The sequence below is a fragment of the Lithobates pipiens genome, unplaced genomic scaffold (assembly GCF_037356315.1).
Source record: "Lithobates pipiens isolate NorthernLeopardFrog02 unplaced genomic scaffold, aLitPip1_a1.2 Scaffold_19, whole genome shotgun sequence".
In the NCBI taxonomy this organism is placed as follows: domain Eukaryota; kingdom Metazoa; phylum Chordata; class Amphibia; order Anura; family Ranidae; genus Lithobates; species Lithobates pipiens.
Genome location: NW_027507764.1, coordinates 246,868,786 through 246,892,279, shown reverse-complemented (window position 1 = coordinate 246,892,279; position 23,494 = coordinate 246,868,786). Strand labels below are relative to the sequence as shown.

General features: G+C 43.6%; 1 protein-coding gene across 1 annotated transcript in view; it reads right to left on the bottom strand.

Moving 5' to 3' along the window:
* NFX1 (nuclear transcription factor, X-box binding 1) overlaps positions 1-23,494 on the bottom strand; it is a 167,133-nt gene that overhangs the window by 95,291 nt on the left and 48,348 nt on the right. Inside the window, exons 8-12 of the mRNA XM_077491886.1 lie at positions 18,651-18,750; positions 16,629-16,846; positions 16,133-16,230; positions 8,178-8,208; positions 2,822-2,904 (exon numbers count right to left, since the gene is read on the bottom strand). Coding sequence (XP_077348012.1) covers positions 2,822-2,904; positions 8,178-8,208; positions 16,133-16,230; positions 16,629-16,846; positions 18,651-18,750 — 530 coding nt within the window. The remainder of the gene's footprint in view (positions 1-2,821; positions 2,905-8,177; positions 8,209-16,132; positions 16,231-16,628; positions 16,847-18,650; positions 18,751-23,494) is intronic.

Sequence of the window (23,494 nt, the reverse complement as noted above, 5' to 3'; positions counted from 1 at the left end):
CTGGCAGGTTTCACAGCCGATAGTGTAACTGTGAAACTGAATGCTCCCTGCAGTGCTGCACTGTGTGAAACTGTATGGAGAGGGAGGAGCTGACACATTCAGCGTGATGTCAGAGGTGGGCGGGACCCGGGGGTGGGCAGGACCCGGCAGCTAGCCAGCCAATGATTGGGCTTAAGAAAAGGGGAGGGGCCACATACACGTATCGGCCCGCCCAGATCCCATCCCATTGGCTGGTGTTGGAAAGCAGTGTCCCGCCCACCCCGACATTCAGCCTCAATTTTGACAGCTCCTCTACATACAATTTCACACACTGGCGCTGCTCTGCCAACAGTGTGTGGAGAAGGAGGAGGATGTCAGAGGCTGCTGAGCTGCTCTCTTCCAGCTCCATCCCAACTACCAGACAGTGCTCTGTGTCTGGAGGCACCAGACAGAGCAATAGAGGCACCTGTCAGTGAAAAAAACCCAGGCGCCAGGTCACAATTTCTAGTCGCAATGGCGACCTGGGATTTGTCGAGCCCTGTCTTAAAGTATACCTACATTTACTCTGTGTTCTTTGTGCCTAAGATTTTATCCCAATTTGTATCTTCTAGCAAGGATCGTAGTTTAGGGAAGTTGGCTCTTGAAATTCAGGGTCTTTGTATTCCCCTTATGTTTCCCATTTGTGCGATTTATATATATATATTTTTTTTTGAAAATTTATTTTTATTGAACAGTTTTTTAACACATAAAGAAGATACAAAAGGTCCCAGAAACTTCAGTCCTCCGCCCCCCCACTCTTCCCACTCTCTCCCTCCCCCCCCCCTCCCATCAACCCCCCCCCCCCCCCCCCCCCCCCCCCCGTGCAGCCCTCCAATCAACTTCTGAGCTCAGTCCATGTTCACTAATTGTACCTCACATATAAAAAAATCTTATACCGTTAATTATACCAAAGACCCGAGACGGGGACGGGAGCCAACCCAAGGATAGCGAATCCCTTCCCCGCCCTTCACCTGACTCGAGGAATTCTCCCCCCACCTAGCGATTAGATCACAGTATCTTTGGCATCAAGCCAACACCGCCACACCCTCTCAAATTTATTAGCACATCCTCTACTGAGATATGTGGCTTTGTAGAACGGCAGAGCTTTATTAAACCTTTTCCAATAAGCCACCGTAGGAGGTTCTGGTTTCTTCCAACATAACAGAATAGCTTTATGTGCATAGAACAACGTTAGAGAAATCAGAGTCCTCTGCGCCTTTCGAGGTGCCAACTCCTCCACCAGTCCGAGCAAACATGCCGCGACTGTAACTGGGATCGGCACCGAAAGTACTGATTGTATAACTTGCGTTACTCCCTTCCAGAACTCCTCAATCTGCGGACACTGCCAAAATATATGGTCAAAGTCAGCTTGGTCGGCTGTACAGCGCCAGCGGCCCCCCGCACCCGTACCATAAATTCTGGCTAATCTGGCTGGGGTGTAATATACGCTATACAGGATTTTAAACTGGATAAGTCTGTCTCTAGCTGATACCAGAGTCTAGAACGGGTAATCCCACATGTCATCCCAGTCCTCCCCCTCAAAGTCGGGCACCAAGGCACTCCAAACATCCCTGCATTTTTGGATGGACTTTGGCCTGTCAGGGAACAACATTTTGTACACAACGGAAAGAGGCTTTTTCAAGTCCTCCGTCCGCAGCACACTCTCAGATGGTCCTGGGGCTCTGGAGATGGGAGCGTCGCCTCTGGAGAGAGAAAAGCATGCCGCAACTGTAGGTAGTGAAAGAAATACCAATTTGGAAGATCATGTTTAGCTTTAAGCTGATCAAATGTTAGAAGCTTCCTCTCTCCCACCACATGCTTCAGTTGTTTGATGCCTACTCTGGCCCATATCACCAGGTCGGAAATTACCCCGAAATGTGGCAATCTAGGATTAAACTAGAGAGGAGTGTCAGGAGACCAACTCCCCTCCGGTTGTTTCAGCAAGACCCGTGCTTTGTCCCAAGCCCGTATCATTGCCAGCATTGAGGCCGTCAGAGCCGGTGATGCCCTTGTGCGATCTATATTGAAACTAATTGACCTGTGACACCATTTCCTAAATTGCCCCATATCTCCACATCTGTGAGCAGGTCTGTATTGTTGGTAATCAGAAGGTCTAGTAGTGCTTTGTTTCTAGTTGGTGTGTTTACCATCTGACCCATGAAATTGTCCTGCAAGACATTGAGGAACTGGCGAGCCTTAGATGAATGCGCGATTCCTTTCATCCAATCTATGTCTGGAGAATTAAAGTCCCCAATTATAATGACACTTCCCATTCTTCCAGCTAATCCAAATTGTGATAGGAGGTCTGCCTCAACCCTCTGGTTAGTGTTAACTTTTTTCCCTTAGTTTCCTCCCTTTGTAGCTCTACAAGGAGGAGGCCACCTCCTCCCTAGCTCCCTTAGTGATATCATCTCTCACATTCACTTTTACATCATTTTTGATATACATGCATGCCCCTTCCCTTTTTACCCTCTCTATCCCTGCGATATAGGGAATACCCTTGAATGGTTGCCAGCCAATCATGAGAGCTGTTGAACCAAGTCTCTTTAATTACTACAAAATCAAAATCTTCCTCGTACAACAGTAGCTCTAGTTCTCCCATCTTGTCTGCCAGACTCCTGGCATTGGTGAACATACCACGTAGTTTAGACCGGTTGCATACCATCTCCTCATTGGGTGTTCTGAGGTTGCAAATAGGACTTGTTACTTACCTTGGGTTTAGGTGCTTTAGCCAAACGACCCCCAATGCCCCAAATACTACCCTCTGGAATATGTTCATATATGTAATAAGTTAGAAACTTACCACACAGCAAATTTCACTGCATTTATGTCTTCCACACTGGCGTTTCTTGTTGCAACGCTTGTCACAAATGAAGGTAAAGTCTCCTACAATGAAAATTTTCAATAAATGAAAAGGTCTAGGTGTCTCTTTATAAAATAATTTAGAAAAAAAATAAAAAATGAAATATCAGAATCCTGTTCCGTTAAGATTCATTCTACATTTAGAAAACACACCAGTCCAACAGACATGTAAACAAACATTCTTGCCAAAAACTTTGACAAACTCTGAAAATTGATTTTCTGTAGGCCATCTGTAATTATTACATCACAGCAATGGCTCATCAGCTTGTGGGATGCTTCTCAATGGATAGTTAGTAATCACAGCAGGTAAATCCTGCTCAGCAACTGGCATGCTCCATACAGTGTACAGCCAAATTCAGAAATCTCCAAAAAAGGATGCAGAGCCAAATTCATAACAAGATACATATTTGAGAACATCGATAAAAAAGTAATGCATATCATGAAAACACTTTTTTTCAACACTGACAACCAGAAAATAGATTCTAAAGATAAAACAAATAAAGTTATTTACATTAATTATAATTGAAAAAAGTGACTGCATATAGTACAGTATACACCTTTTATTTAGTTTGTAGTATATGCACCTTTGATGCACCAGCATTCACAGCCCTGAATTTGAGTGGCTAGGTCCTTAAAATTGGACGTTTTGAGGGCAAATCTGGACACACTGGCAAATTTGTACCAACTTCATTACAGCCAAACTGTAAGAATCACAGGAATTACTGCCAACACGATCCTGCAAACATTCACGGTAGAAGTCTTAGTGCCAGAAAAGCCAGGACCAGCAGCCAGAACTTTAGTAAAAAAATAAATATACCCCCTATAACAATAACTTGGACATTTCTCAAATTCACAAGGGTGGTTCACACTGCCGATCCCCTATATTGTGGATATGGACTGTCTCTTGGTGTCCTCACATCCAGAGCAAGGCTTTGGAGCCTGCTCTGGTCTCGATGACCTCAGGACCCTAGACCATGGAGGAGTAGAAGTCGCAGGGGCCAGTCTAGCTGCGGAGGATAAGCTAAAATGTATTTCTTTTTATTGCTTCTCTAGATCAGGGGTCCCCAAACTCTCTAAAACAAAAATCCAGCTTACTTTCAGACTTTAGGGGAGCTGGACTAGAGCCAGTGGGAGTAAATAATGCCCCAATATTGATGTCAGTGGGAGGCATAGTGCCCTTTCAATTGTGTCAGTTGGAAGAAATGTTAGTGTCAGTAACAGGAATTACGCCCCATGGTTGGTGTGAGTGGATGGCATAGTGCCCCAAGAGATAACGGATAACGGCAAGCAAAGGGCCACATCCAGCCCCCAAGCCGCAGTTTGGAGACTGCTGTTTTAAACGATCAATTAATGCTTGCAGTGCAGGATCATTTTTTATTTACCCGGAGACACAAAACTGTTTTTGTTGATAGAGATTCGCTCTCTCTCCCCCCCACTCTAAAATAAATAAAAAATAAATAAATAAATAAATATAAATATATATATATATATATATATATATATATATATATATATATATATATATATATATATATATATATACACACACACACACACACACACACACACACACACACACACACACACACACACACACACAGTATTTATCTGCATATAACACCCACATTTTTTCCCCTTAAAAGCAGGGGGAAAGCGTGGGTGCGTGTTATACGCCGATCCCCCGAAATTCTGAGCGGCTGAAAGCCGCCTTCGGCCGTTCTCCTTCGGCTCTTCTCGGCGGCCGAAAGCTTCCGAGAATGGCCGAAAGCTGCCCGAGAAGAGCCGGAGGCCCGCCAAGAACTACCGCACGCCGCCGAGATACACGTCTGGCTCTGTATCTCGGCGGCGGCATTTAAAAAAAAAAAAAAATAGACACGGCTGCAATGGGGGACAAGGCTGCAATGGTGGACAAGGCTGCATAAGGCTGCAATGGTGGACAAGGCTGCAATGGTGGACAAGGCTGCAATGGTGGACAAGGCTGCAATGGTGGACAAGGCTGCAATGGTGGACAAGGCTGCAATGGTGGACAAGGCTGCAATGGTGGACAAGGCTGCAATGGTGGACAAGGCTGCAATGGTGGACAAGGCTGCAATGGTGGACAAGGCTGCAATGGTGGACAAGGCTGCAATGGTGGACAAGGCTGCAATGGTGGACAAGGCTGCAATGGTGGACAAGGCTGCAATGGTGGACAAGGCTGCAATGGTGGACAAGGCTGCAATGGTGGACAAGGCTGCAATGGTGGACAAGGCTGCAATGGTGGACAAGGCTGCAATGGTGGACAAGGCTGCAATGGTGGACAAGGCTGCAATGGTGGACAAGGCTGCAATGGTGGACAAGGCTGCAATGGTGGACAAGGCTGCAATGGTGGACAAGGCTGCAATGGTGGACAAGGCTGCAATGGTGGACAAGGCTGCAATGGTGGACAAGGCTGCAATGGTGGACAAGGCTGCAATGGTGGACAAGGCTGCAATGGTGGACAAGGCTGCAATGGTGGACAAGGCTGCAATGGTGGACAAGGCTGCAATGGTGGACAAGGCTGCAATGGTGGACAAGGCTGCAATGGTGGACAAGGCTGCAATGGTGGACAAGGCTGCAATGGTGGACAAGGCTGCAATGGTGGACAAGGCTGCAATGGTGGACAAGGCTGCAATGGTGGACAAGGCTGCAATGGTGGACAAGGCTGCAATGGTGGACAAGGCTGCAATGGTGGACAAGGCTGCAGATGACACTGATGGGCATATAAATGTACGTTTTTTTTTTTTCCCTTAAACTTCCCTCCTAAAAGTTTTTTTCCTTAAAATTCCCTCCTAAACTTGGGGTGCGTGTTATACGCCGATAAATACGGTAATATATATCTCCACACACACTAATTTTTTTATCCAAATGTGCTTTATTTATGACATGAATGCTTTGAATGGGTGAATACTTTTCATAGAAACTGCTTTACTATACTGTATATTTATGCTTTAATTTATTAAAACTTCTGCTTTTAATTCTACTTTCAAAAGTCGGACTGCAAATAGTGTGAAAAACATTATAAACTGTATATAACGTATACTTGTGCCTTGTGGAGTGTAATTTGAAAGAGCAGGCATTCTGAACTTGTAGTTCTATAAAAAGGCAGGAGAAATGCAAGAATAGAATTCTGGAACTTATAAAGCTGGGTTCACACCATCTTCGCATGCGGCCCACAGCAGGGGTCTGGTGCACCGTTTCAGGTCCGATTTCAGCCCGACTTTTTGGCTGAATTTGGATGGGAAAAGTGGACTAAAAGACACACGGGACCCTGTGCTAATCTGCACCGGAGCCTCTACGAAGATATGTTAAAAAAACTCTAGAGAGCCAGTGAAAATCTCCAGCTAATAAAGGGACTGGAGGTATTCCCCCACTGGATGCAACCACCTTGCATTTCGCATTGGCATGCAGCACATCAAAGATTTATTTTTGCACATCTAGGCAATAACCATCTCACACAAACAAATATCAGTTTCTCTCACAAGTTTTGGTATTGAAATGGTGCAGATGTCATAACTAAATAAAGCCCCCTACTCCCCAACAGGTATGAGCTTGGTTCAGTCCGAACTTCGTCCAAACCCACTTTGGTAGAACTTGTGGGAAGCTGTCACAGGATTACATCCCCACCAGCCAAATCAGTCATTCCCAAGACATTAACCTAACATGGTCTCATGGCCAAATCAGTTCATGACATTGATTAAAGATGGGCATGTGGTCGTATTAGGTCAATGAAGTCATGAGCATCCCTGGCTCTTTGCATACAAGCACCTACAGTGAGGGGGAAAAAAAAAAAAAAAAAGTATTTAATCCCCTGCTGATTTTGTATGTTTGCCCACTAACAAAGAAATGATCAGTCTAAAATTTGAATGGTAGGTTTATCTTAACAGTGAGACAGAACAACAACGAAAAAATCCACAAAAATGCAAATTTCAAAAAAGTTATAAATGTATTTGCATTTTAATGAGTAAAATAAGTAAGTATTTGACCCCTTTTGCAAAACAGGACTTAGTACTTGATGGCAAAACCCTTGTTGGCAATCACAAAAGTAAAACGTTTCTTGTAGTTGGCCACCAGGTTTGCACACATCTCAGGAGGGATTCCGTCCTACTCCTGACGGTTAGTATCTCAAGCCTTCAGCTCCCTTCACATATTTTCTATGGGATTTAAGGGCTGGAGACTGGCTAGGCCATTCCAGGACCTTAATGTGCTTCTTCTTGAGCCACTCATTTGTTGCCTTGGCTGTGTTTTTGGTCATTGTCACGCTAGAATACCCACCCACAACCTATTTTCAATACCCTGGCTGAGGGAAGGAGGTTCTCACCCAAAATTTGACGGTACAAGGCCCCATCCATCGTCCCTTTGATGCGGTGAAGTTGTCCTGTCCCCTTAGCAGAAAAAAAACTCCCCAAAAGCATGTTTCCACCTCCATGTTTAGCAATGGAGATGGCGTTCTTGGGGTCATAAGCAGCATTCCTCCTCCTCCTCCAAACACAGAGTTGAGTTGATGCCAAAGACCTTGGCATCCCAGCTGCCTTGAGATCAACGACAAGATTCTCCCACGTAGTTCTGGGCTGATCCCTCACCATTATCATTAAAATGCCACAAGGTGAGATCTTGCATGGAGCCCCAGACCGAGGAAGATTGACAATTATTTTGTGTTTCTTCCATTTGCGAATAAATCGCACCTACTGTTGTCATCCTCTCAGCAAGCTGCTTAGTGATGGTCTTGTAGCCCTGTTCTAGCCTTGTGTAGGTCTACAATCTTGTCCCAGACAGCCTTGGACAGTTCTTTGGTCTTGGCCATGGTGGAGAGATTGGAATCATATCAATTGCTTCTATGGACAGGTGTCTTTTATATAGGTAACAAGCTGAGATTAGGAGCACTACCTTTAAGAGAGTGCTCCTAATCGCAGCTCATTTACCTGTATAGAAGACACCTTGGAGCCAAAAATATTGCTGATTGATAGGGGATCAAAGAGTTATTTCACTCATTAAAATGCAAAACAATCTATAAAACATCATGCGTTTTTCTGGATATTTTTAGGTTGTTCTTCTGTCTCACTTTTAAAATAAACCCAACATTAAAATTCTAGACTGATCATTTCTTTGCCAGTGGGCAAACGTACAAAATCAGCAGGGGAGTAAATACTTTTTGCTCCTCACTGTACAAGACAGGGAATACCCTGGCCACAGTTGATTGGGCTAGTGGGGAAGTTATAGTAGATATAACCAAGTAAACCAACCCTGGTCTTGTATGTTAAATATCCATTTCAGTTTCTTACCTTCATTCTGTATCAGCACACAGGGGACTTCCTGTGAAAAAGAGTGACATGTTACAAATGTTATAGAATCCTTGAAAACAAAACTACTGTAAAGAATTAAACACTAGTGAATCAACCAACAGGGGACCCCAGAAAAGGAGAATCAGGGGTGTCCAATCTAGGGCTTAAGGGCTGCACATGGCCCAACACAAAATTGTAAACGTACCTAAAAAGCTTGATTTTTTTTGTAAAAATGTGTTTAAGACTTCACGAACACATGCAGCTGAAGAAAAATGTTAGGGTCGCCTTACTGGAACTATACTAAACTATAAGTTTTATCTTCCTAAAGACAGATATCCCACTCTTCACAATCACTTATTCATGTCATCAGTTTTCAGGATCACCTGTATTTTCGAGCAACTATTGTCAAGGATGAAGCACACAAAGGGCAAAATTAGAACCAAAATATCCAATGAGCACCTTGAGAATTCATTGAGAATTGCTACTACATCCGTCAAACCAGATATTGATGGGTTAGTTTATAAAAAATCATGTCAAATATCACACAAGTTTTAGGTTGCCCTCTTACTTATATAATAAAATAAAAAAAATGCAGTTATCTAGATCACTGATCATTAACCTGTAATCTGCCCAACTTTCCCTGATCATCAGCTATCCTTATGGTTACTATGTTTTAGGTGTGGCCCAAGACAATGCCTCTTCTTCCAATGTGGCCCAGAAACGTCAAAGTTGTTAGACACTTCTGATTTAAGCTTATTTGCTCAATGTAGTGCCTATAAAAAAAAAAAACAGAACAACATGGCACTCCATGGTTCTCTCCCAGTAAAACTGTCAACATTTTTGCCCTTACTGAAACATGGCAGTAACCCTCTGATCCACCTTCTTTGCAACAGAGGTATTAAATGTACATACACTCCAACACCTTGCAACAGTCCTAGTAATGCAGTTGGTGTCCTGGGTCACCATAGTGGTATTCCAACTTCATTCCTTCTTCAGCTTCCACTTCTGAACTACTCATAATAGTTCATAGTGAAACATAGCAGCATCTCATCTCATTTTTAGTAAACCAATCTCTTCCTACATCATTTAATACAATCTGCAAGCAGACTACACCCAGATCTACCCGTCTACACCTGTTCAGTTTCTCTGTGCCATAAAAATAATTTCCAGCTACATCAGCAATATTTTTTTTCTTGATTGTCGGAGGAGGTAGTTAAAACCTAACCTAAAAAAAAAAAAAAAAAAAAAAAAAAAAAAAAAAAAGGGGGAAGGAGGTGGTTTCCTTTCTACTCTCACATTCCAAACTACTACCAGATTACTACCTGTTCATTCAACCTCCAGCACACATTTGCTGCACTGGTACCATCTCTAACTCAGTACCTCCACTTGCACAATATCAAATAAACACAACTAAAAAAAAAGACCACCCTATTTTTCACCAACATTAATTTGTCACTCCCCCGCCAATCAGTTCACTGGTTATCAATCTGGGAATAATAGGATTTTTATAAACAGCTTACCTGTAAAATCCTTTTCTTGGAGTACATCATGGGACACAGAGCATTAGTAATAACTTAATGGGTTATGGGCCACCTTCATATGATGGACACTCGTATACCCAATACAGGAAGTTCACTCCCCTATATAATCCCTCCTCCTTCCACGAGCACCTACGTTTTTATAGTGATGCAATATTCTTAAACCCCATAAAAGAGGGGAGGGACCCTATGTCCCATGATGTACCCCAAGAAAAGGATTTTACAGGTACGTTGTTATAAAAATTGTATTTTCTTTATCATACATCATGGGACACAGAGCCCAAGTAATAACTTAATGGGATGTCCCATAGCAATACCGTTTGAGGGGAGGGAGAGACAACCCATAGGGCACCCCCAGACCTGAAAACTTCTACTGATGCGTGCAGCAAACTGCGCCCGAAGGCGATATCCTCATACCTCCTCACATCCACCTGATAACATTGTGTGAATGTATGTACTGAAGACCACGTTGCAGCCTTGCAGCTCTGAGCCATGGAGGCCTGGTGACGCACTGCCCAAGAAGCACTAACCGACCCGGTAGAGTCCGCCTTAACTTGAAAAATGGGAATCTTAACCCTTAAATCAGAAGTTTGAATTATAACTTACAGAATCCACTTAGCTACAGTGGATTTTGACACTGCCTGTCCTTTCTTAGGAGCCTCTGGCAGAATAAATAAGACATTAGTCTTTCGAATATGAGCAGTTGTGTTTAAATAGATTTTCACTGCTCTCACCACATCAAAACAATGTAGTGATTTTTCTTCCTGGAACATGGTTTTGGAAAAAACAAACAATGGCAGGACAATATCTTGGCTCAGGTGAAAACCTGAAACCACTTTTGGTAAAAAGTCTGGACGAGGGCGTAACACCACTCTGTCCTCACAAATAATCAAGTACGGCAGCTCTTTACAAGAAAGAGCAGCCAATTCCGAAACCCTCCTTGCTGAGGATATAGCAACCAAGAACGCCAGCTTCCTTGTCAGAAGGACTAAAGGAATATGCTGTATCAGTTCAAATGGCTGTTTTTGTAACACTGACAAAACCAAGTCCCAAGGGCTCAAAGGTGATTTAACTGGCGGATTAACTTGCATTACCCCTTGCATAAAACCTCGGATTAAAGACTGCATAGCAAGCGGTCTTCGAAATAAGATTGCTAAGGCTGAGACTTGCCCTTAATAGTACTCAACGCCAATTTCATCTCTACGCCTAATTGTAGAAAGACAAGAATTCTGCCTATGATATATCTCTGAGGGTGCTAAACCTTGGATTCACACCAGGAAACCTAAGCCTTCCAGACTCTGAATAATGCAAGAAAGCCAGCTTCCAGAACTATATATTAAAGTAGAGATAACTGACCAGGAAAGCCCATATTTCTTCTGACTGTGGGTTTCGATAGCCAGGCCATTAAACTTAGCGTTCGTAAAGCAAGATGGAATATTGGCCCCTGTGAGAGCAGGTCTGGCCTTAGTGGAAGGGACCATGGATCCTCCACTGCCATCTTTACGATTTCTGCATACCATGACCTTCTGGGCCATGCTGGTGCTACCAGAATTACCGGCTTTTTTCCCAGCTTGATTCTGCCAAGAAGTCATAGTAACAACTGAATGGGGGGGGGATGCATAGTGAGAACTGAGCCCACAGGGTCACCAACTCATCTATTCTGCATGCAAGTGGATCCCTTGTACTGGACACAAAGTTGACCAATTTCATGTTGAATCTGGACACTACAAGATCTACGTCTGGAGTCCCCCATCTTTGGCAAATAGCCTGAAAAATGTAGGCCTGAAGAGACCATTCCCCCGGGAATAACTGCTGGCGACTCTAGTAGGCCGCCTGCCAATTCTCTACTCCCGGGAATGAAGACTGCCGATAGGCACAGAACATTCCTTTCTGCCCAAGTTAAAATATGGTTCATCTCTGTGCGCTGAGAGACTTTTGGTGCCCCGTTGGTGATTGACATAGGCATTGCCAGATTAGATCCCGACAGGACAATCCCATAACCTGGAGGTCCAAGGCTCTTTCGGTTCTTGACCACTGTCCCTGGACAGTCGTTTTATCTGGTACTGCTGCCAAGCCAGAAAGGCTGGCATATATGTTGTTACTACTTTTCAGATAATTGGTCTGAAGGGTTTTTCCTTTCAGCAGTGGGTTAGTAACCACCAACTGAGGCTTTGGGACACCCTTGGGGACATCTGCAGTGGCAAGTCCAAAGTTTGGATCGTTGTGTTCCAAGCAGACAGGATATTGTTTTGCAACAGTCTCGAATGGAACAGGGCATAGGGGACTGCTTTGAATGATGCCATCATCTTTCCTAACAACCTCATGCAAAGGCGAATTGAGGGATTTCCTTGCAACCTGACCATTCCCACCAGCTCTTGTATGGAGTTGATCTTTGCTGGAGGCAAGAACACCTTTTTCTGGGCTGTGTCTATGATCAGAGCCAAATACTCCAGCTTTTTCAGCGGTTTTAATGAAGACTTTTCTAGGTTAAGAATCCAACACAGACTTTCCAGGTAACTGGTTGTAATGCATACACTTTGCTCCAAGCGAGGCACTGACTAGTCTATAAACAATAGATCGTCTAGGTATGCCAAGACTGTTATGCCCTGTGCCTTTAACCTGGCTAGAGGTGGGGCCAGTACTTTTGTGAACATCTGGGGGGTGCTGTAGCTAGCCCAAAGAGCAAGACTACAAACTGAAAGTGCTGCTGTTCTACTTCGATTCGCAGAAATATTTGGTGAACGGAAAATATAGGGACATGCAGATATGCATCCCTGATGTTGATGGATGCCAGAAGTTCTTTCCTGTAGGACAGAAACTACTGACCTGATTGACTCCATGCAAAAGGAGCAGATTTTCAGGAACTGATTTAGATTCCTTAGATCTAGAATGGGTCTGACATCTCCAATTGGTTTTCGTACCGTAAACAGGTTTGAAAAAAAAACCCAAACCTGGCTCTTCTGTGAGGATCTTTATGATCACCCCCTGAGCCAATAATCAGTCTAATGCTTGAAACAGAGGTTGCCTTTTCCCCGGATCATAGGGAACGTTTGATCTCAGAAAACGAGACAGTGTAAATTCCTGAAATTCTAGTTTGTATCCTAGAGACTCCGTGGAGATGACCCATCGGTCCTGAATTTCCTTTTGCCAGACTTCTGAGTATTGCTGTACCAACAATCTCACAGATTGCGTGGATCAAAAGGTTCAAATGTTTTTCCTCCACAGAGGAATAATCAGCTTGTTTTTCCACGTGATCGCCTGAGGGCAATAGCTCATCCTGTGCCCACTTGGTAAAGGGTTTGAGGTGGGGGAAAGGGGATCTAGCACTCTTCCTATCCATTTGGATGGAGGATGCAATTAAAGCCGCTAATCTTCCCTCTAAGCCCTGCAGGGCAGGGGAAAATGCATCTTCAGTCACATATACAGGGGGCTGAAGTGCGCGCAGCAGCTGCACCACCAATAGGTTCCAATGACTCACCCTGGCTTGCCATATCTGGTATCTCCGGAGAGGAAGACAGTGTGGAGGCATGACTGGAGTTCCCAGCACCTGGGGGTGGAATCCTTGGTACCTTTGTGGTAACTCTGGAAGCCATAGTGCCAAGCAGAAAAGCAGACACACTCTAGTAAAAAGCAATAGTTTAAAATAACAATGGCACCATGAGATCAGCTTGCTACTGACCAAAAATCTATTTCCTGTACTGGAAATGCCTGTATACACCCCCTTACGTGCCCCTGCGCTCCTGTGTCCTGTGTGACAGACTCTTCATTTCAGCTGCTCCGATAGAGACCTTCTGTCATAAAAGAGTGTCTGCTTTTTATGAAGAAACTTCAGGTCTGCACTACAGAACGAAGGAGAGGAGGTTGCAGCCGCCATCTGGCACTCCTGGCAGGCTTCCACACTCAACACGCAACAAGGCTCCATGTAAAAAGGGTGAGGAACACTTTGTTCAATTACAAACCCCCTCCTGGCTTCTGGGACACACACACTGTTGTAGCTGGACACAGAGCTGATGAGAGCAATGTACCAAGGCCTGTGTATCTTTAGTCCTCTAGTGGAGATTTTAAAGGCATTACAATGTTTTTAATATGAACGAAAAAATAGGCATAGGTGGACTTTTTACAGTTCCTAAGCTTCTGCCCTTACCTTTTCCTAGATGAAGGTTACTGTTGAAAACAGACAGATCCAAGCTTCACCCATCATGGCAGGCAGTATTAGTCAACCTTCAAAGACCGGGTCCCTATAATAGGGGTTCCACTCCTTTGGACCTGTATAGCACCCCTCAGGATCAACTTTAGGTAATGTAGCATGACAAAAAAAAAAAAGAAAAAAAAAAAAAAAAAAAAAAAAAAAAAAAAAGAGTCCTGGTTCCTGGGGTCCAGCCCTCAAAAGAGAGGCTTATGAAGCAATCTTTTATGCAAGGCCTGGGTACCATCCTGTGGCCTCAGTGGCTTGGATGCATCCGGTCTATGGAGGAATTTAAATCCAGCATGGATCCCTCCTGGAGATCCTCAGAGCACATCTTCACTCATGGCCAACACCTTAAACACTGGCGAAAAAAAACTGAGGTACTCCTGGAAGGAGGAGGGGTGATTATATATATGTGTGTGTGTGTGTGTACTTCCTGTATTGGGTATACCAGTGTCCATCACCTAAAGGTGGCCCATAACCCATTAAGTTATTACTTAGGCTCTGTGTCCCATGATGTATGATAAAGAAAAAAAATTATGTTACAATGCCTGGCTTGCTACAACACCTGCTTCCCATGTCCAACCACATCCAAACAAAATGTTCAGTACTCCGTGATAAACTTGCCTATAGCACTTTGTGTTCTCAGACTACTCACGTTGGAAACTTGTTTAACCACTTGCTTACAGGGCATTCAAACCCCCTTCCTGCCCAGACCAATTTTCAGCTTTCAACGCTGTCACTCTTTGAATGACAATTGCGTGGTCATGCTACAGTGTAACCGAATTAAATTCTTTTCATTTTTTTCACACCGATACAGCTTTCTTTTGGTGGTATTTAATTGCTGCTGGGTTTTTTATTTTTTGATAAAACAAAACAAAAAAGGACATAAAAAAAAAACAAAAAACAAAAAAAAAAACCTGTTTCATAGTTTGTTATAAAATTTTGAAAACAGGCAATTTTTCTCCTTCACTGATGGGCACCGATAGGCTGCGCTTATGGGCGGCACCGATAAGTGCCACTGATGATCACTGGTATGCAGCACTGATTATGACACACCGATGGCCATTCATTGGCAGCACTGGTGGGTGGCACAGTGGGCTCTGGCAGCTGACACTGGTGAGCACAGAAAAAGCAGCCGTGGCTGTGTGAGGGACTGATGTCCCTCTGACAGAAGCTGGTGATCAGCTTTTTCTTTTTTTCCCCTCACGAAAAAAAACACACAGATTACCGAGCTTCTATTTACATCACATGATCAGCCTTCATTGGCTGACACCGGATCACCTGGTATTGGGCCTGAGATCGACCCCTTACTCGGATCTGTGAACAGCCGAGTCTCAGACGCGGTGAACACAGAGCGCACCGTGCAGACAGCTCTTGCCTGGGAGGACATCCATGGATGTCATCTCCGCAATTAAGTCCTGTGCTGTAGCCGTCTTTCCGCTATAGTGTGGGCGACAAGTAGTTAAACAGCAAATCTTTCCTCCTTTATGAATCCATTTTGCTTGGCTATTGTAATCTGCACCCCTAGATTAGCTGTCCTACAGCATTGTGCAAAATCTTACACACAGGATGGGCTCTGCTGGAGTCTGCCTGGTCAATGGGGAATCTGTCCTCTGAGCAGGCAGGTGGCTGGTCCGTGTCTGCTCCGCTTATACAAATTGGACAGATACAGCTCACTCTCCTCCATGGGCAGTCGGATGTAAAATAGACCGCCTGTTCCTTTACACCCGACTGCCATCCAATCCAACCTGCCAGGTGGATGGGGAACGGATTTCCATCCATCGGTTTTTAGCAGACTGGATTGGAGGAAGGCAGGTGTAAAAACGGGACATGTCAGTTTACATCCGCCACGCCATTGGGGAGATTGGAAGGTCCAATTAGGTACGCCTGAAAAACTGACAGGCGGAACCGATCGGTCCCCTAGTGTAAAAGGGGCCTTAACGCTTTATAAAGAATTATAAACAAGAGGAATATTAATAGTAAAAAATCTCTGTAAACCATAATCCCCTATTTCTGAAAATATGTAATCTCCTACTTTATGTATCTAAATCTATATATTTGAATTCTCCAGATTGAATTCTCCTCCCACGTGGCAGATTCACTATTAATTGCATTGTTGCAACTTCTCCCCTGCAACAATCCAAGACTACAGACATTTATATTACTGTGGACCTTCTGCGATTTGATTTTGCAATAAAGTACACAAAGTAGATTGACAAACTGCATACCTTTGTTCTGAAGCCACACCGGCAAGATATATTAGACGTGCGAGTGCAGGGGCCACATTCTCCTTCATGACAGAGGTTCTCGCATGTGTGAATGAAATCTAGACAATGCAAAATAAAAATAAAAACATTTCTCTGCATTAACAGCTTGAGAAAACCCCCTTTTTTTTAATCAAGGTATAAACATAGTTTATAGTTCACCATACATGCAAACACAAAAGCCTTTTCAGTTTCGACCTGTGCGGGTGGAAAGGGACACTGATATACATTTCTTTAAAATTATTAATTTGAACTTATACCCCAGGGCTTTGTAAAGTTCCTGCTTGATGTACTGTAATGTAAACTAGCTCACTGCAACTGCTCTGAGATGGAGCGTTTGCATTTAGCCTTTTAGTACAAAATGAAATATTAAAGAGAAAAAAAACAAACACACAAACACACTTTAGTACTAAGAATAACACCTTTGGGTGTATAGAACATCAAACCTGGTTCTACTTACCATGAGAACTACAAGGAAGGGGCTTTCCACAGGTCTTCCCACAAGATGGTATGGGATCTGTGCACGTTTTCCGGTCCACACAACCGAGCTCCAGCAATTTACTTAAAGGAGTTTGTCCACATGGACAAAAACGTACAATTTGAGGAAGTCGAGGACAAGGCTGGCAAGGCTGTGGGTGGCAGACTTCATTACATCCATGTTTACCACAGTTTAGTTTTCTGGGTCCAGCAAATATAGAGATTGAAAAAAATAAAAAAAAATAAACCATTAACACTCTATACATTTAGTCAGCACTGGCAAAACAGTAAAAGGGTTAAATGACATGGGTACAGCGACCTGTACAGAGTGAAGAGCCATTTATGCATCCGAAGCAGCATGGTGCTGCCTAGAGGCAGCCTGGGTTCCATCAATGAAGATACGGTCTGTACAGACATTGGGTGCATAGCCTCAGATGCATACATTCATGCACACTTGGCAAATCCAGATGTGTGCGGCAAGTTCCTACAGCTGCTGCGTCTCCACTAACTACATGCACGCAGCTCTGTGCTGCTCTGAATGCATATACAATCTACTATTCATGCTATACAGGCCACTACACCCATGTTATTTATCAAGCTACAATAGCACATAAAAGACACCTCATTAGTCATTTTGTTATCCCATCTAACAGTTTCTACACATTAAAGTGTCATAAGCGCTGTATCACTTCCGCTCCCATTTCACAGTTCTTAAGCAGTTCCTAGATAGTAGAGACTATAAAAAAAAAAGGTAAACCGTGAAATTATTGTATAGAAAATGAAATTGAAATTGTATAGAAAGAGACTCTTTAGATTTGCAGAGAGCCCTTGTGCATTAAGGCCTGGTTCACAGTGGTTCCATTTCAGATGCATCTTGAGCAGGACAGAATTGCATGACAAGGGAAATCAAATCACATTGTTTTCAATGATGTTCTTTCACATCAATGTTACTCAGCACAGAGCGATTTAAAAAAAAAAAAGGGTTTCTGTACTACTATGTTGCCATTCTAGTGCGATTTTGGCACCATAGAAATTGTACAAGTCTTATTTAAGTTGCATCCAATTAGCACTATATAAATTGCACTAAAAGTTGAATGAGAATCGCATCACAGCAGTGTGAATCTAGTCTTAGTCTGACATCAATCTGCCTTTCATGACTGGGGTTGCAAAAGGCAGAGGCAAGTGTAACTAAAGTGGCCTCCCTTGCAATATTAGCCATAAAAAAAAAAAAAAAAAAAGGCTAATTTTAATTTAACAAACACAACCAAGTAAAATGTTGCGATTGCAGGGTTTTTCAAAGATTTACCAAATGGAGTTACTATGCAATACCCACACAAGCCTCCTAAAGGAAACAAAAAAATTCCTTTTACCATGACTGTGCCAAATCCTTCACTACTTTACCTCCAGACTAATTTTGTATTCTTAGCATTTTGGGCTAGAAAATGGCTTTAAAAGTTTAGTTCCACTGAAAATAAATAAATAAATAAAAGTCAGCAGCTACAAAAAAAGTGAAATAAATCGGACACTCATCCCCTGGTCCAGCGATGCGGGTGTACGAAGCCCGGCTCCTCTCCACAGCACCGGCATTCTTATTGTGGGCACACACTGCGCATGCGCGGGCTGCTCTATGAATGGCCAGGCAATCTTCTTGGACTTGTGCCCTGTCCCAGAAGATTGCTGGGAGGGAGGGGGGAGAGGTGAACTATCTTCCGGTGCCGCGAAGCCCCCCAGGAGGAAGTGCGAACCGGATGCCTCTAAAAAAAGGGTATCCCCACCCCCCAAAATAATTACATGCCGGATGTGGCATGTCAGGGGGTCACCATCACTTGAAAGCAGAAGTTCCACCCAATGCGGTCATTAATCCTTTCTTAAATGTGGCAGGGAGATTTGCAGTACAAACGCATAATATTCTGCCAATAACTTGATTGACCCTCTTTACATGATAACTTCTCTTACATTGCTTAAGATAAACAATCAGGATGTGGGACCTAGCAGCTTAGCTTACTTGCCACAGTGCTTCTGACAGGAGAAGTTTCCAAAGCCATCATAGTTATCCTTGTCTGTTCCACATGACACATCTCTGGAGTTTCCACCACAGTAGCAAGCTGGAAGATGTAAAGAAAATAAGATTTACTGGAAAACTCAAGTACAAATCAAATCCAACAACTGGAAAGGTGAACATTTTTTCCACTGCCACACAGCAAGAAAGCTGGAAAATTGACTAGAAGAATGTGCCATTCGCTGCAGGCGAATTTTCCTGGTGCATGCATTTGAAATGATTAATTCACCTGCAGTGAATGTTTCATGAATGTCAGATTCACTTCTTTTAAATGTATTCATTTTATGCTGTAAATGAACACAAGTGACATTTAAGCTAGGAATGTGTGCGACACATTGCAGTATATGGATCGTGGTGGTTTTGCAGTACTTTAAAAACAGAGCAATCTATAGAGAGTGTGGCGGCCAAGAGTATACAGTATACAGTGCAGATTATGGCACGTAGCATTTCAGACTTTGCAGTGCCATTATGTGCAACCCGCATCAGTGAGTAGAATGGGGTAGCGTTGAGAATACAATTTGCCGCACAGAGTTCGAGATTTCACAATCCAGAGTTTGAATGTTTCAGGGAGTGTGGCACTTCAGACTAAATAAATTAATAGTACAGACTATGGAACATATGGCACAAAGTATCAACAGTGGCAGTCCACAGTGTGTAACAATCAGTGCAATGTGTGTGGAGGTCCAGAGTATGTAATGCAGTGTATGGTGTCTGTCTTCTGGTCAGAACTCCTCCCTAGACAACTTCTCAATTTGACCTCAAGCAGGAAAAAAAATAAAATAAAAAATGTATTCCCTTGGATAGTAAGTTGACTCAACAAGAATTCTCCACTGGGCTCTAAATTGCAAGAAGTGCCAAAGTTTTTCAGCAGATAAAGCCTGCTATGGCTTATATTTAGGATTTTTTTTTTCTGCTAGTATAATTACCCTGCGCATAATCGTGTCACAATGTGCACAATCCAGTCAACCCGTTTCTTTGTCCCTTGGATAACGTTCAAAATGCCTTCCTGGTGGATGGCTTTTGAGAGCATTGCTCGGTCTCCCAAAATTTCTTACAGTCTATTTTCTGTGCTGCCACAGTGGCTAAGTAGTTAGCACTTCTACCTGGTAGCACTGGGGTCGTTGGTTCGAATCCCAACCAAGGGACTATTCTGCCTGGAGCTTGCATATTCTCCCTGTGCCTGCATGGGATTCCTTTGTGTGCTCCAGTTTCCTCCCAAACTGAAAAAAACATGCTGGTAGGGTAATTGGTTCCTATCCAAACTGGCCCTAGTATGTGTATGTATACAATTTTGAGAGTTAGGGACATTTGATTATAAGCTCCTTGAGGGCAGGGACTTATGTGAATGTATACTAAATGTAAAGTGCTGCGCAAATTGACAGCACTATACAAAGTACCTGTAATAAATAAATCATTTCTGCCCTTGTTTAGAAAGCAGAGTGGTTTGGAGTTGCATGGTCTCTAAATCTCACTGTACCTAGAAGAAAAATCTATTGACTAAAGAGTTAAACCCTTTTTTATAACACCTCTCTAAGCTGCTGCCTGCCACCCATATACAATATCTCTCACCCCCCTCACATTTTTGTAAATTTCTTATTATATCTTTTTCTGTGACAACACTGAAGAAATTACACTTTGCTACAATGTAAAGTAGTGTGTACAGCTTGTATAACAGAGCAAATTTGCGGTTCCCTCAAAATAACACACAGTCATTAGTGTCTAAACCGCTGGCAACAAGAGTGAGTACACCCCTAAGGAAAAATGTCCAAATTGCACCCAAAGTGTCAATATTTTGTGTGGCCACTATTATTTTCCAGCACTGCTTTAACCTTCTTGAGCATGGAGTTCACCAGAGATCCACAGGTTGCCACTGGAGTCCTCTTCCACTCCTCCATAATGACATCAAGGAGCTGGTGGATGTTAGAGACCTTGTGCTCCTCCACCTTCCATTTGAGGATGCCCCACAGATGCTCAATAGGTTTTAGGTGTGGAGACATGCTTGGCCAGTCCATCACCTTTACCCTCAGCTTCTTTAGCAAGCCAGTGGTCATGTTGGAGGTGTGTTTGTGGTCGTTATGTTCCAATACTGCCCTGCCGCCCAGTCTCTGCAGGAAGGGGGGTCATAATGTCACATGTCAGGGTACAGGTTCCTTCAATGAACTGTAGCTCCCCAGTGCCAGCAGCACTCATGCAGCCTTAGAACATGACACTCCCACCACCATGTTTGAATGTAGGCAAGACACACTTGCCTTTGTACTCCTCACCTGGTTGCTACCAAACATGCTTGACACCATCTGAACCAAATAAGTTTATCTTGGTCTCATCAGACCACAGGACATGATTCTAGTAATCCATGTCCTTAGTCTGCTTGTCTTCAGCAAACTGTTTGCCGGCTTTCGTGTGCATCTTCTTTAGAAGAGGCTTTCTTCTGGGACGACAGCCACGCAGACCAATTTGATGCAGCATATGGTCTGAGCACTGACAGGCTGACCCCCACACCCCTTCAACCTCTGTAGCAATGCTGGCAGCACTCATATGTCTATTTCTCAAAGACAACCTCTGTATATGATGCCGAGTATGTGCACGTGCACTCATCTTCTTTGGTCGACCATGGCGAGGCCTGCTCTGAGTGGAACCTATTCTGTTAAATCACTGTATGGTCTTGGCCACTGTGCTGCAGCTCAGTTTCAGGGTCTTGGCAATCTTCTTATAGCCTAGGTCAGTGATGGCGAACCCTGGCACTCCAGATGTTTTGGAACTACATTTCCCATGATGCTCTTGCACGCTTCAGTGTAGTTGAGCATCATGGGACATGTAGTTCCAAAACATCTGGGGTGCCAAGGTTCGCCATCACTGGCCTAGGTCATCTTTATGTAGGGCAACAATTCTTTTTTTCAGATCCTCAGAGTTCTTTGACATGAGGTGCCATGCTGAACTTCCAGTGACCAGTAAGAGCGATAAACACCAAAATTTAGCAAAGCTGCTCCCCATTCATACCCGAGACCTTGCAACACTAATGAGTTACATGACACCGGGGAGGGAAAATGGCTAATTGGGGCCAATTTGGATATTTTCACTTAGGTTACTTTTACACTGGGGCAGTGAGGGTGTAGGTGCTAAAGCAGTTTTTCCGCTAGCTGGGCACTTTTAACCCCACCTAGCAGCCGAAGAAGGGGTTATTAGCACCCATGTATCGCCGCTGCCGAAGTGCTTTGCAGTCGCTGTCCATTAATTTCCAAGGGCAGGGCGTTTTAGGAGCGGTGTATATACTGCTTCTAAACTGCCCCAAAGATGCTGCTTACAGGACTTTTTCTAACGTTCCGCAAGCGCACAGCTCCAGTGTGAAAGCACTCGGGCTTTCACACTGGAGTGACAGGAGAGACGCTTTACAGGTTCTATTTTTAGCGCTAAAATGCCTGTAAAGCACCTCAGTGTGAAAGTGGCCTTAGGGGTGTACTCACTTTTGTTGCCAGCGGTTTAGACATTAATGGCTGTGTGTAGAGTTATTTTGAGGCTTTTGAAGCTTTGCCCAGAGATGGCCTTTAAAATCCAACTAGTTTAAGTACCTGGATTTGACTTCAAGCTCCCCTCTTCATGAAAAATGAATAGGGTGCATTAACTCCAAATATCTCGGTCACATCTGGGCTGTGATGCTTCGTGCTGCCAGTGTAGTGGTTTGTACACCATACATCACAATACACAGCCCCGCAGTGCATAACCATCTTAATGCTCACAATGACAAGAACTCATTGGTCACCACAGCCCCATGACTGTGCATCTGAAGCGTCTTCTCAAATGATGTCCCAGAAGAAAGAAGTGCTTTTCACTGGTCAGCGTAGTCATATGGATGCGCTGACCAATTAGTTCACCTTTTAATTTTTTGTAAAAAGGTGATCTTGCCCTTGAATATTGGCCTCTTGAAGATTCCCTATACAGCAACATTAAACTGGGAAAGAAACAGCAGCACTCTCATATAAATCATGTTGACTACATGCAAATGTACAGACAAGTAACATTTTGTTAGGATTTAGACATTTGCCTAGAGTTCATCGTTGTTAGCAGCAGTGTTATTAAAAGGCATTTGTGTTTAACAACAAAAATATACCCGCTCTTTGCATTGGTTTTGGACAGCTTAACCTCGATTCTCCTCTTCTCAGGTCCCCTGCCACCAGAGCAAGCAGCTTGCCATGGGGCACCCGAGCAGGTTCTCTCCCAAGCTGCTGCTCTGTGTGTCCATTCACACACAGAGCCATAACTCAGCCCGCCCCTTTCTATCCTCATTGGCTCACTAGCTGCGATTGACAGCAGCAGGAGCTAATGGGGGGGTCCCTGGAGAACCGAGGCTCTTGTGCACATCGCTGGATCGCGATGGGGCTCAGGTAAGTGTTTGGGAGCCTACTGCACAGAATGCATGAAGGTAAAAAACCTTTACTACCACTTTAAAGCTACCCATAGAAAATCAGATGGTGGCGACTCGTAAGAAAACAAATTTGATTGGTAAAATAACGTCTCAGCTAACCACCAGGAGCATAAACAAGCACACCCAAATCCTACCCGTGAGAAGGTTTATGTATACCACAGACACGGCAAACTCCTTTTTATTATATTGGGGGTAAATAATAGGCTAACAGAGCCAACAGCAAATTTTCCAAAAGGAAGTTTGCGTTTGCTTCAGGGTGAATACACCACATACATCAAATTCATCTCCAGACCTAACAGACTGTATCCAAATTTGGGCATACAGTATACAATTTCTATTAATTTCAGCATTTATGTCAAACATAAAATAT